Source organism: Neomonachus schauinslandi, chromosome 10 (genome assembly GCF_002201575.2).
Source record: "Neomonachus schauinslandi chromosome 10, ASM220157v2, whole genome shotgun sequence".
NCBI classification, from domain to species: domain Eukaryota; kingdom Metazoa; phylum Chordata; class Mammalia; order Carnivora; family Phocidae; genus Neomonachus; species Neomonachus schauinslandi.
The window spans coordinates 79656202-79671278 of record NC_058412.1 but is presented as its reverse complement, the minus strand read 5'-3'; the positions used below and the strand labels follow the sequence as shown (position 1 = coordinate 79671278).

The 15077-nt window shown below is 41.9% G+C and overlaps 1 protein-coding gene and 1 pseudogene across 1 annotated transcript in view; both read left to right on the top strand.

Moving 5' to 3' along the window:
* Window positions 1-715: 715 nt before the first annotated feature.
* The window catches only part of RNF149 (ring finger protein 149), a 38911-nt gene continuing 24549 nt past the window's right edge, over window positions 716-15077 (top strand). The window contains exons 1-3 of the mRNA XM_021680357.2: window positions 716-1245; window positions 12552-12802; window positions 13727-13795. Coding sequence (XP_021536032.1) covers window positions 789-1245; window positions 12552-12802; window positions 13727-13795 — 777 coding nt within the window. The 5' untranslated portion in view covers window positions 716-788. The remainder of the gene's footprint in view (window positions 1246-12551; window positions 12803-13726; window positions 13796-15077) is intronic.
* LOC123326166 lies at window positions 5013-5200 on the top strand (annotated as a pseudogene).

Here is a 15077-nt window from a genome sequence, read left to right as displayed (position 1 = left end):
GACTACCTCCCAGCATTTATTTTCAAACAAATCCTTTTCTTTTTATTTACTGCTGTACAATGTAAGTGCTCATCTAAAGAGGCAGTTTGATGCACTTATTTCAAAACTACTGATCATACATAAAATACCGTAATAGAAAACGTTGCTGTGAGTGCAGTGCTGGAGAGAAGCGACAAGAAATCAGTTAGCATTACAAAATCGGTCGCAAAAAGTGGATGGAAAACATGAGTAGCTTGGTTCTAGACAAGCAAGGCCTCTGCGAAGCGCCTTGAATTGCACTGTAAACTCTTCATAAACATCCGCTGGGCGACTTTACATAACAGCGCTCCACGCCTTTCGACCCGCTCTCCGACGGTCGCTTCCCCTGGCTTCGGGGTGCCCTCGAGGTCCGGTTACACAAGCTCGGGCCCTGGCCACCGCGCCCTGCGTGGCGCAAGACGTCGCGTGAGCTGCTCGCACCCGGTCCCTGCATCCACGGGATCCTTGAGGTCGCGGACCGCCCGGCTGCGCGCGATCGGTCACGTTCAGGCACCAAGCAGAGAGGGCAGCCTCCAGCCCGCGCACGTAGCGCCAGGGTCCGGGCGGGGAAGGGCCAGGGAAGGCCCCGCCCCAGTCTCCGCCCCCTCCCCCCGCTCCGCCAGGTGCGCGTGCGCCGCGGCCCCGCCCGCCACCCGGCCTGGCTCTCCGCCCACTCGGCGGCAAGCCCCAGCTTTTTTACGCTTTTCAGCGGCCTCGCACGCGCGCAGCTGCAGCCGCGGACTTCTCCTCGTCAGCCCGGCGGTGGGGCCATGGCGTGGCGGCGGCGGCCCGAGGCCGGCGTCGGGGCCCGCGGCGCGCTGGCGCTGCTAGCGCTGGCCTTATACGCGCCCGGGGCCAGGGGCCGGGCGCTCGAGTGGTACTCTGCCGTGGTGAGCACCGAGTACGTGGACCCGCACACGAACCGCACCGTGTGGAGCGTCTCGGAGAGCGGCCGCTTCGGCGACAGCTCGCCCAAGGAGGGCGCGCAGGGCCTGGTGGGCGTCCCGCGCGCTGCGGACCGCGACCCCGAGGGCTGCGCGCCCGACACTCGCTTCCTCGTGCCAGCGCCCGGCGGCCGGGGGGACGCGCCCTGGGTCGCCCTGGTGGCGCGCGGGGGCTGCACCTTCAAGGACAAGGTGCTGGTGGCGGCGCGGAGGAACGCCTCGGCCGTGGTCCTCTACAACGAGGAGGGCCACGGGAACCTCACCACGCCCATGTCCCACGCGGGTGAGCCGAGGCCGGGGGACGTGGGGAGGCGGCGGGGGGAACTCTGCAGCTTAGTCATGGCCGACGGCCCTCTAGTCCTCGGCCTTGATCCCCAGGGGCAAGCCGCGAAGGGGTTTGGGGGCGCGACTCTGATGGCTTCTGGCGGTCAGGAACTGGGAGGGAAGCTCTGGATGTGCGCGCCGTGACCCCCCGGGGCTCTCTGGGCAGGTAGGAAGGCCTCCAGACGAGATTAGATCTTCGCCTTGGGCCCTTCAGGTGTAGGGAGGCGCCCTCTGAAGGAGGGCAATGGGGAGAACGAAAGAAATTAAAAGCCACCCAAAGAGGGTTATGGTGGAAAGTCTCGTGATTGCTAATCATGGGTCCCTTTCCATTCATCGTTTTTACAAAGTCAGGTGAGGTAGGAATCCAAGGTCTGGCAGTCCCTTCACCCATGTTAAGTGGTGGTGGCTTGGTCGAACTCTGGTTTCTCCACTTTAATAAAACGTGCCTGAGTATTCTGAACTTTTGAGTCAGAAAATCTGGACTTAACTGAGTCAGAAAACCTGGATTTAAGTGCGGATATTGTTTTCTCACTTCCTACATGCAAGGCTGTAATACTGGCTCAACTGCCAGTCAGCTTCCGTGAGTCTAGAGTTTAGATGAAATTTTTCAGGTTGTGTTCATTCAGGAAAAGGTCTTGCTCTTTGCCAGGCGGCACTTCCCACACCTATTCCCCAGGGCAACAGGTTGCATCTTCAAGCACTGATGACAGTTTGAGAGTCTTATTTTGCAAGACGTCCTCCTCAGAACTGAAATCTGAATGTTACAGGACCTGTACCCAGCAGAGTGAACATATTTCTGTTATGATTTCTAAGAGCATGACTCATTCTGAATTTATTGTGATTAAAGTTTTTTTAAAAGTTTCTGCTGCTGCAAGTCAGACATCCTTTTTCCTGTACTTCTGTTTTTCATTCTGCTTTGATTTCTTTTTTTTATCTTTTTTTTTAATATTTTATTTATTTATATGAGAGAGAGAGAGAATGAGAGAGAGCACATGAGAGGGGGGAGGGTCAGAGGGAGAAGCAGACTCCCCGCGGAGCAGGGAGCCCGATGCGGGACTCGATCCAGGGACTCCAGGATCATGACCTGAGCCAAAGGCAGTCGCTTAACCAACTGAGCCACCCAGGCGCCCTGCTTTGATTTCTTAAAGGCAAGTTCAAACTTAACATAATGAGGACAGAAAGGAACTTTGAATTTGGCCTATTTTAGCTGTGATGGGAATAGAAATCAGTTGAGAGGTGAGAAAATGGAGACTGTTAGAACAACTCTTTTAAGAAGGTTGACTCTGAGGGCTCAAGGTGTGCTGAGAAGTGTGCAGAAACTATAGGGCAAGGGAGGGTTAGGGTGGACGGTGGTAGGGCATATTGAAATTGGCTGGGAGTGATGTGGTAGAGATCCAGGTTAGAGAAGAGGTAACTGCAAGAGTCAGGTCTTGAAGAAGGCCATGTCTAGGATATTTTGGAGGGGTTGACCTCAGACAGTAGAGGGGAAGTTCTCAGTTGCAACAGAAGGAAGTGGTTTTGGAGGAGGAAATAGAAGCGGGTGTTTATGTGGTGGATTGGGTGAGGCACCACCTTTGGTGCCGCTATTCCAGTGAGTATAAGTCTACCAAGTTGTCATTTTACCCAAGCCATGTTTTCGTAAAACTACCATGAAAAGCCCTGTCAGATTTCAGAGACCATTCCTGATACATCGTATCAATGGTGTTTTCCCAATTTTAGTAGATCTGTCTAGGAAAAGAGGTTAATGTGTCAGGATTCTCTGATTCTGGGTCCTTGTAGTCTCTTCTGAGTGTATAATATCTTCATTTGGACCTTTTCTTTTCAATGGATGGCGCATCGGCTACAATTTTCTAAATCTGTTTACTGCATTTTTTGATAATGTTACATTTTTCCAGGCTAATAGCACTTGCTCTAACCATGGTTCAGCCACCTTGCTTGCTTTTATTATTTGACATAATTTAGCCAGGCCCCGAAAAACACCTCATTGATGTTTATTTTAAATCCTCATGAGTTTCTCTTCTATTATCAATGTCCATTCTAGTTGTTTTACTGTGAGAATCATTCTTTGTGAGAAAAAAAACAAAAGTAACAGCTTTAGCAATTTTTTTTTAATGCGTGAAGGTACCCAGTGTGTAGGCACTGTGCTCAGTGCTCTCCATACAGCGGTTCACTTAACCTTCCGGACAGCGTTTTCATGTAGGTACTTTAATTCCATTTTATGGATGAGGAAACTGGTCCGTGGTAACAGGAGGGTCTGTACATAGCCAGATCATTCTTTGTTGTGGGAGGGGCTGTCCTGTGCATTATAGGATGTTTAGCAACCCTGGCTTTTACCTACCAGATTCCAACAGTACTCCTCCAGTTGTGACAACCAGAAATGTCTCCAGATAATACCAAATGTCGGGGGGGGGGGGGGGGAGGGAAGTGATGATAGAATCATCCAATGTTTTGAACCACTGACTTAAAGGGAGATTAATTTGGTAGCATTGTGACCAGTGGATTAAACAGAGGAAAGCCTACAGAGACTCTAGTCTGTTGGGCTGATCCAAATAGAAATAAAGTTGACCCTTGAACAACACAAGGCTTAGAGGCACCAACGCCCCATGCAGTGGAAAATCTGTGTATAACTTTTGACTCCCCCAGAACTTAACCACTAATAGCCTCCTGTTGACTGGGCATTTTACCAATAACATAAACAGTCAATTAACACATGTTTTGTATGTTACATGTCTTGCATACTGGATTCTTACAATAAAGTAAGCTAGAGGGAAGAAAATGTTATATTAAAATCATAAGAGAAAATACATTGACTATGCTGTACTATATTGGAAGAAAAAATTCTTGCATAAGTTAACCCACACGTTTCAAACCCATGTTGTTCAAGGGTCGACTGTATAAGGGCGAATACTGTAGTGGTGACTATAGGAATGGAAGGGAATGACCTTCACAGAACTTGGCCCAACTGGGAACAAGGGTACAAATGTATCATGACTTTTTGAGAATGGAATAGCATTAAGAATGGAATGGATGGAATTAAGTCAGAAGACAAACTGGCTTTGACATACTTGAACTTGAAATGGTATACAGAACCTTGAATGCAGCTCAAGTTAGGTTTCTTGGATTTTGTCAGAATGTGGCTGGAGGCAGTAAAAACCGCAGATACCAGTGGTTTCAATGTTCCTGTGTAGCACTGGGGTTCTGCAAAATAGGTAGAGGTGGGTGCTTGTAAAACTGAATCGTGATAGTCTTTTCCCAAGTCTCAGGGAGAATTTCTCCAGTTTTTCTTAAGCCTATTGCTTGACTCTACTAAATCCAGTACAGGATACTTTGGGTATAAATCAGTGTTTTATCATGGTTCTAAAAATAAAATCATGACTTTAAGATAATCTATCAGAACAACTGTAAGGACTGTTAAACTAATTAATTCCCTGTTAATTAATCTTAGTTAATTCTCTTTACTTTAGCAGACAGAATAATGAGTAGCCACTTTGGGCTAAGTATTGTGCTTACTAAGGCATAGAAATGCCTAAGACACATGCCTGCCTCCTCAAAGGAGTTTGTGACCTGGTGGGAGCGATAAACAACTTTCCAGACAATATGGTTTGGACCTTGATGGAATTATATGCACGGATGCTTAGGAAGCATAAAGGAAGGACATCTAAAGCAGATACTGCAAGGGTGACTGGTAGTTAGTTTGACCAAGATGAGTAAAAATTGATACAAGTCAGCTTTGCGCAGTGGCAGTATCGAGCCAATGAGGTTTATCCGAGGCGGGATTATTGCTAATTGAAAGATTGATACAAGTCAAACCATTAAAACAAAAGTTTTTATAGAGTATTGGCCTTAGTGTGATTATTGTTGTTTAATAAACAGGATGATCCTTTAGCTGCAATTTTGGCATGGCCTTTTAAGGATAGATTCATTCATTCACTCTGTATACAGTTAACTTCATTCATTCTGTTAACAGCTGTTTACTGACTGCCAACTACTGGCAAGGCTTAGAGCTATGTTTGAAGAAGGGGCCAGAGTTGGGGTGGAGGGAGACGACAAAAATGTAAAAGTCCCTAGTGTTATAGAAGATGTGCATTTTGCATTTGCAGAGCATGGTAAATAGTTTTTTATGAATAATAAATTTTTGATGATGTTTAATGCTATACTCAAATGATCCAAAAATATGGATTTGAATTATGTATTGTGGTGCTGTAGGAAGACAGAAGTGGCACCTCACAGGCGCGCTTAGAAGGTCGGATTAACTCAGATGTTTCCCAGAAAGATTGAGTTTTGAAAGAAACGTGGATGGAGAAGGTGTCTCTGGGTGTGTATGGTGTGTGGAGGGGGGGTTGGGCTATAGGACATTCTTGGTGGTGGGAACAACATTGTAAAAGGCTGAAGCCCTGAAATAAAGTATTGCCTTTAGGAACCCTGCAAAGAGCTGTATATGCAACAAATACAAAATATTTTTGAGCAAGTCGAATTATCCAAAACATAATTTAAATTTCCAAGAAAAGAATTACATTTGTTTTTGTGTCCTCCTGACACTCCATAGCCAACCATAAAAACATTTCTGTTTTGCATAATAGCTTCAAATTTTGGAGACATTTGCGTTCATATTGGGTGTACTGTTTCTATTAATATTCTCCTTATTGGGGCATTTCAGCTATACTACTTGAAGATAAGCCAATTTTTTCAGATAGATTCATGCATACAGAAACTCTTCTATGGGTCACCACTGCATGATACTTGGCTACAAAAACTAATAAGAACAGGTAGTACTCGTCTAGTGAGGGAGAGAAACCTATAAAGTTCTAGTAGGTGTTTTATACACCTGCTAGAGCTGTATCTAAGAGGAACTGATGCATTGCAGGTGTAAAGGGGTGGGTGGTGCCAAGAAGCCTTGAGTTGAGCTTGTGCTGAATCTTGAAGATTTCACCAAGAATTTTCCAGGTTAGGGGGCAGAAGGTGGAGAGGGTATGGAAGTGATGAGAAAGAAAGAAAACCTGAAATTTAACAGGATTCTTTTGCTGGGACTCTAAAATGTATTTCTTGCTGCCTGAATTGGTTTTCTAGAGCAGAAATCTAATCCTCCACTTTAAATATTTCAGTAGTTCCCACCCCCTTCAAAAGAATGCTGAAATGTATATAGTTTCCTTTGGGAGGAGAGAAATGGTACACTAGACTCACATGAAACCTCTAGAATTTTGAACCTATTGACCAAGACAGATTTCTTAACTTTTTTGTTTTTGAGCAAGTGGTAAGCGGAACACAGACATTTGAAAGGAAGCAGAAATATATGCAATTTTATTTCTGGCACAGAAGAGTTTCATATTTATGGACAGTATGGCTTGCTAAAGAGTACTATATTTGGTATTTATTATTTGATAAGTAGGTTTATGATCGTGTACTCTGTACACAGACATTGTGCTAAGTAAGACAAAAACTGCCTTCGAGTTTTCCTGTCTAATGGTGAGAGGTATAGATTCTTTGGGGGAGGGAGAGGGATTGCACAAGATGACCGTTTTTTACACAAGCATGACTGGTAGCAGTGCTAAGGCCTAGGGAAGAAAAATCCTAAGAACTTCCTCTCCTCTCCCAAGTCTTTGAGTGTCTGTGCATCCTATGAAGAAACTCAGCTGTTTAGTTGGGAAATAAGCTGTGATTTGCTCTCATGTGTCCCTAAGGCTCTCTAGGATTGTCCTGGAGAGGTGGCAGTGCATGAGGAGGGACGGGCAGAGCCAAATGAGGTGCCTGCGCCTGGTATCCCTTCTGGTCATGCACACAGTGACCCAAGCTAGTGCCATTTTTACTCAGCTGCCCTACCTCCAGTTCATCCCAAAAAATGTTCTAGGAAAACAAATCATGGTATAGAATGAGTCTTCATTCTGAGTTTTATTAATTTAAAGTAGTGCCCAGAAGCAGTCTTGCTGCTATAATTAGTATAGCAAATGGTTTAGCTGTCATCCTAGACACAGTATTTTTTTTTTTTCCATGATTTCTTTTAAATCAGTGAACTGTTTTAGTTTCCTAGGTGAAAAATTTCAAGTTGATATTACAAGTGTTTTCAGTTCAGGGTGTCCTTCTGATAATCACTGTGTGTCAGTAGCCCCTTCCTTTGAAAATTTTGGTGTTCAAGAACCAACCAATTGAGATTAGAATCTCAATTCATCTTCCACCTCTCATTTATTCATTCATTTATTCAGCAAATATTTATGAAACACTTTCTGTGTGCCAGGTTCTATGTGAGGCACTGGGGGTAAGGAGATAAGATACCTTCAAATGTACACCAGTCACCCCCCTTACCCGTGGTGTCAGTTACCCATGGTCAGCCTCGGTCTGGAAGTAGATGATCTTCCTTCCGACCTATGTTCAGAAGGTTAGTAGTAGCCTAACGTTAGGTCATAATGTCTACGTCATTCCCCTCACTTCATCTCCTCACATGGGCATTTTTTCATCTCACCATCATCACAAGAAGGGTGAATACAGTACAAAATATTTTAAGAGAGACCACATTCGTATGACTTTTTTTTTGCAGTATGTTGTTACAATTGTCCTACTTTATTATTAGTTAAGCTCTTACTGTGCCTAATTTATAAATTAAACTTTATCATAGGTATGTATAGGAAAAAAGCATAGTATATATAGCATTTGTTGCTCTCTGCGGTTTCAGGCATCCACTGGAGGTCTTGGGATGTATCCCTTGTGGTAAGAGGGACAACTATATTTTATTCACTAATCAAATTGGACCAGTCACCATCCCAAATATGTTTTTATGATGATTTCACAGCCTAGAAAGCCTCCCTTTGTTTACTTGATAAACTTTTCCTGTCCTTCAAGATGTAGCTCAAGTGTACTTCCAAGGGAAAGAGTTCTCTCCCACCTCAGACAAAATTATCACTTCATTTCTGCAGCTCTTTGTATTCCACTTTCTTAGTGAATAAGCAGTAGTCCAAAATAGAAAAATTCTCATTTTATAGCTGAAGAAATATTCTCAGAGAAGGTAGTTTCTCCAAACCCAGACAGTGATAACAGATCTGAACCCAGTCTGCATGATTCTGAAGCCTGGGTCCCCCACGAGGAGGAGGCAGGGCAGAGATACTGCGTGGGAGCTGGGTCTTCAGGCCCTAGAACTGGCTTTTCCACGTGGTATATGACATTCAGCAGCTCTCTTCAGATTTCTGAGCCCTCATCTGTAAAATGGTAATTTGGCCTCTCTGCTTCAAGGGAGACATAAATGTGAAAGTGCTCCAAAGTTGGTTTTCCCCAATTAACACAAATTTCATTATGTCAGTACCGGAAGTTTTATGTAGCTGTGACCATGGCATGGAAACAGATTTATTTTCTATATAAAACTTATTAACTGAGACAGGCACATGGGGTTCTTTAAACCGTTCTTCCTACTTTAGTGTGTGCTTGAAGTTCTCCGCAAAAGGAGGTTTATGAGAAAAGGCTTTCAGCTTATAAAGTGCCATGTAATTATAAGTGGTATAACTATCATAATAATTGTTTCTGTGCTTGTGTTTCTCAGCTTCTAGATGTTTGTTTTCCTGAAGGCAGGAAATGCCTTCCTCCTTGTAGTGTCTCCCCAGTGATGACATGGCAGACTGCGTGAGTGGGGAGACAAGTACATGTACGTTCTTGCTAAGTGACACTTTTGGCCCGGGTCAAAGGATCGGCCTCCAGGCGGGAGCCACCTTAGAAGGGTGCCCTTCTGGTGTTTCAGTAACTAAATCCTGATGGCAGGGGGCCACAGTGGATTTGCTACAGATTAAGTTTCTCTCTGCAATAAAATTGTTATAATGTGCAGTTTCGAGGTGATGCCAGAGAACATTCTTTATGTGTATTTTTATTTTTATTTTATGTATTTTTTTTAAGATGTTATTTATTTGAGAGAGAGCACAGAATGGGGAGCAGCAGGCAGAGGGAGAGGGAGCCTGACCTGGGGCTCAATCCCAGGACCCTGGATCATGACCTGAGCGGAAGGCAGACACTTGATCTTGACTGAGCACCCAGGCACCCCTTTAAGTGTATTTTTAAAATTAGTTTTCAAATAGGTAATATGCACACGTTGTACAGAATTTTTATTGTGTCCAGCTCCTCTTCCCAGATGCAGTCAGGGTCCCTACTCTCTGGGTCTCCTTCCAGAGGCAGTCCAAATTAATGTGACATACAGATCTTGCATCCACATAGTTTGACATGTTGCTTTTTTCCCCTCCTGTCATCTTGGGTACTATTCATGCAGATGGAGTCGCCACCTCATACTGTAGTCCTATTGATGGACGTTTAGATCATGATAGCAACAATTTAAATATTTTATTTATTTATTTGAGAGAGAGAATGAGAGAGAGCATGAGAGGGGGGAGGGTCAGAGGGAGAAGCAGACTCCCCGCCGAGCAGGGAGCCGGATGCGGGACTCAATCCCGGGACTCCAGGATCATGACCGGAGCCGAAGGCAGTCACCCAACCAACTGAGCCACCCAGGCGCTCTGTGATAGCAACAATTTAGAGAAAATTTGACAACAAATATCTTTACAGATAGCTCCTGTATACGTATGCAAGTATATCTGTAATTCTTGGACTTGGAATTGCTGGATCAAAGAGCTGTGCATTTAAGTCTTGGGAAAATAAATAAATGAAATTTTTTTGATAGCCATTGCCCTCCACACAAGATTGTAATAATAAACTCCCCCTGCAGTGTGCAAGAGTGCAGATTTGTGCTCACTCTTGCCATTATGGAGGATCAAAACTATTTGATCTTTGCCAATCATATGGGTACAGATGATCCCCAAATTACTATGGTTTCACTTGCAATGTTTTGACTTTATGATGGCACAAAAGCAGTATGCATTCAAGGGAAGCCATACTTCAAATTTTGAATTTGGATCTTTTCCAGGGCTAGCGAAATGCCCTACAATATTCTCTCATGATGCTGCAGCCCCAGCTCCCAATCCGCTACATGATCACGAAGGTCAACAACCATTCTGTACCCAGACCACCGTTTCGTTTTTTACTTTCAGTACTGTGTTCAGCAAATTACATGAGGTGGTCAGCACTTTCCTATAGGCACAGTGTTAGAGGATTTTGCCCGACCGTAGGCTATTATAAGTGTTCAGAGCACATTTAAGGTAGGCTAGGTTAAGCTGCGATGATGTTCAGTATTAAATGCATTTTCTACATAGGATATTTTCAACTTAGGTTTTCAGGATGCAGTGCATCCTAAGATGAAGATCTTTTTAATGTTTTCATTTGTACCATGACTTTTCATGTGTTTAAAGTCTATTTGTTGGGGAGTGACCGCAGAGGCATACAGGTTTTCTTTTTGGGGCGATGAGAATGTTAATTGAATTAGATTGTGATGATGGTCGCACAGCCTTTGTGAATATACTAAAAACCAGTAAATTCTATACTTTAAAAGGGTGAATTTTATGGCATGTGAATTCTTATCTCACTAAAGCTGATAGGTAAAAAAATTTTTTGTCTTTTCTGCAAACTGACTTCATTTCCTTTGTTTTTCTGTTGCTCTTTCTCTTACAGGAAATTGTTTTCTGTCTTTGTTATGTTACATGTATTTTCTCCCATTGGCTCTTTGCTCTTTTGATCTTGATTCCTTGATTTTGCTCTTTTTCAGCTCTCTGGAAAATTTTCATTTTTATATTTCTTCTCTTTTATATATTTAAATCTTTGATTTACTTGGAACTTATTTTTTTTTATTTTATTTTATAATGTTATGTTAGTCATCATACAGTATATCATTAGTTTTTGATGCGGTGATCTGTGATTCATTGTTTTCGTGTAACACCCAGTGCTCCATGCAGTACGTGCTCTCCTTAATACCCATCACCAGGCTAACCCATCTCCCTACCCCCTTCCCCTCTAAAACCCTCAGTTTGTTTCTCGGAGTCCATAGTCTCCTCATGCTTCGTCTCCCTCTCCGATTTCCCCCCATTCATTTTTCCCTTCCTTCTCCTAATGTCCTCCATGCTATTCCTTATGTTCCACAAATAAGTGAAACCATATGATAATTGACTTTCTCTGCTTGACTTATTTCACTTAGCATAATCCCCTCCAGTTCCATCCATGTTGATGTAAAAATTGGGTATTCATTACTTGGAACTTATTTTGCCATAAATTATGAGAAAGGGATACAGCTTTTTTATTTTCCTTAGATAATACCCAATTATTCCCATATTATTTTTTAAAAATAATCTATTTTACCCCAGTGATTTAAGATTACAGTTTTATCATACTAAGTTCTGTTTTGTATTTGGGTCTAATTTCTGGACTTTTGATTCTACCCCTTTATTCTGGTTGTCTTCCTTTGCTACTACCACACTGTTGTAATTACTGTAATTGTAAATGTTAGTTCAGGTTTTACTTTTAAAAAGTTTTCCTGATGATTCGTGATTATTTTTCCCCTAATGAACTTCAGAAACAGCATTTTTAAGGTTTTAAGAATCCTATTTTTTATGGTTATTACATTAATTTATGGATAGATTTATAGAAACTGATTATTTTACCCCTTCTCTCTCTCTTTTTTTTTTTTTTTTGTATTATGTCTGTTCATGCCTTTGGACCAATGTTAAATAATAGTGATCATAGTAGAAATTCTCAGATTGCCTCCCTGTGATTAATAGGCATGCTTTAGGCATTATGTATTTTTTTTTTTAAGATTTTATTTATTTGAGAGAGAGAGAGCACGAGCGGGAGGAGGGCCAGAGGGAGAAGCAGACTCTGCACTGAGCAGGGAGCCCAATGTAGGGCTCTATCCCGGGACCCCAGGATCATGACCTGAGCTGAAGGGAGATGCTTAACTGACTGAGCCACCCAGGCGCCACTAGGCATTGTGTATTAAAATTCATAAGTGAAATTTGTCTGTATGGTTCTTTTGGTTTATTCCCATGTTTGGCTTTATTATCTAGAAATAATTTTTTAAACTTCTTTTTTAACTTTTTTAATCTGCTGTGGAACAATTTCAGTACCATCAGTTACTTCAAGTTTTGGTGGTAGAATTCACCCATGGAATTGAATGGGGCTCTAACCTTTGGGGGGGGGTAGTTATTAGAGACTTATTCTACTTCTGATGTAGTCAGTCTGTTTTCTCTTTGGGGACTGATTTTGGTAACTTAAGTTTTCCTTGAAAATTAAACATTTTTTGGTTAAGTTTTTGGATGTTACATATGGACAAGCTGTAGTACTCTTATATTTTTCTCTTACCTTTCTCTGTATCTCATTTTGCGTTCTTCATATGGACTTTTTTTTTCTTCCCTACAGGAACAGGAAATATAGTGGTCATTATGGTTAGCTACCCAAAAGGAAGAGAAATTTTGGATCTGGTGCAGAAAGGCATTGCAGTCAAAATGACCATAGGGGTTGGCACCCGCCATGTACAGGAGTTTATCAGTGGTCAGTCTGTGGTATTTGTGGCCATCGCCTTCATCACCATGATGATTATCTCATTAGCCTGGCTGATATTTTACTATATACAGCGTTTCCTATATACTGGCTCACAGTTTGGAAGTCAGGTAATTATGGGTAATTCTTTTTAACTTTGCTTTTTAAAAGATAATTCATAAATATTTCTCATATATATATTCCCTGAAGTTATATTAGAGTTTTGTGGGGTTTTTTTGGACCATATTCTTAATTTCATTTTCATTCGTACTATTTAATTAATGTAACTTTTTTTAAAATAATTTTTTAATTAGAATACATTAAATTTTCTGTGGGAAATTAAATACCTTTAAATGATGTCACTTTTTGCATGTTTTGCTCCTGTGAATACCCTCTTTCCCTCTTTCAGACATAAAGGAATGATAAATAAGCCTGAGGTAGAGTGGACCTGGTTCTGTGTTTAAAACAAGGAGAAGAGAACCCTGGGCCTGAAGGCGAGGAGCAGAGTGGGAGGGGCTTCCTGGCTTCTGTGGTGGGGTGACTTCCAAAGCCATTTATCTGCAGAGAGGTAGTGTCTCTGTCACAGCAAAGAGGAGGGCACTCAGAGAGCCAGAGAGTTCCACAGACAGGCCTTTGAACTTCAAACTTACCCTGTTGTCTTGAAAAGCCGCTCTTTCTGGCTTTGTAGGTGGTAATCATTTCTGGTCATCCTGCACCTGCTGACTAGACGAAAACCTCTTTCATTTTAGGGACGGGCATTAGTAGATGAATCAGTGGGACCCCTCCTCCCCCATCCTCAGCTTCCTGCTCGCTTGCCAATATTTAAACATAAGAATTGGTTTCTTCTTCAGGCATGGAATTGAAAATATTCTTGATCAAACAGCTCTTAAGTTATATGTGGCTATTTTATACATTAAGATGTAAATGGTAATTTTTGTTGTTATTTTCATTGTAGTCATTTAACTTTTTTAAATGAAATTTTTTTCTGCAAGTTTATGTGAATTTTTTAAAATAGTGACTTAAAATTTTTAGTGATAATATTTTTCCTACCTAAGAGCCATAGGAAAGAAGCTAAGAAAATCATTGGCCAGCTTCCACTTCATACTGTAAAGCATGGAGAAAAGGTAACATTTTCATGGGTTTTTTGTTTCTTTTAGACTAAAGTACATATCTGTTTATATGTCTAACTAAAACTTTCCAATCTGTTAAACTCACATTGAACATGTGGAGTTTTGACTAGTTTGAGTTAGTACTAACTTGTATACGTGTGTTCATTTTAGAGAAGGGTTGGCAGAAATATTCAGTTGTACATGTGAAGAGCCTCTAAAACCTGTGCCACCAAATAAGGTAGCCATTGGTCGTATATAGTTATTTTACTTTTTTTTTTTTTAATAAAGATTTTATTTATTTGACAGAGAGAGATAGCGAGAGAAGGAACACAAGCAGGGGGAGAGGGAGAAGCAGGCTTCCTGCCAAGCAGGGAGCCCGATGCGGGGCTCGATCCCAGGACCCTGGGATCACGACCTGAGCCAAAGGCAGATGCTTAACGACTGAGCCACCCCGGCGCCCGTAGTTATTTTACTTTAAATGGATGAAATTGAACTTAAAAATTCAGTTCCTGAGTCACACTAGCTACATTCCAAATACTCAAATGGCCCTATTGGCTGGTTGCTACTATACTGGACGGGACTGACATGTCTATCACGTAAGAAAGTTCTACCTGTTGGTCAGACCCAGATCACTCTAAGGAAGGTAAAGAACTTCCAAGTTCCCTTAGACCATAGACCTTTGATACTTTAAACCATTTCTGTTAAATCTGAGTCTATAGGCTATGTGTTCATTCTCTCTGATTCCCTTAAATACAGGGAGGAAAAAACTGGGATTTGTAGAGAAGGGGAGAAAAGATGTACTTAAACTACTTTTTAAAAAAAAGAAACATTCTGACATGGCCAACCTGGGACATAAAGGGTCAAAATCAAACCAGAGTTTTAAAGCATTTTGGGAATGGGACAGATCCTAAATCCAGAACCTCAGATTCTTGGAGGACCGATTCTTTAAGAGGAAAACAGTTGCCAGTGCAGTAGTAGTACTTTTTTTTAATGGTCTTCTGTGTCTTTAGATGCTGATAAGTGTGTTGACTTGTAGGTATAGGTTGGTTCTGTTGTTTTGATTTTCATTTCATCTCACCAAATTGTTGAGACTTCATCTATTCTACCCTCCACTCCTCCTTCAAAAAAGAGAAAGAATAACTGCACTTATTTTACGTATCCCTTCTTTTGACCAACTTTAAAGCAGAAATAATACTCATTAAATTATAGACCTTTGAGTTTTTTTTAAACTTTGGATTCTGATATTAATGATTTATTTTAGTATATTTAATATGAAGATACTCTTGGACTTATATTG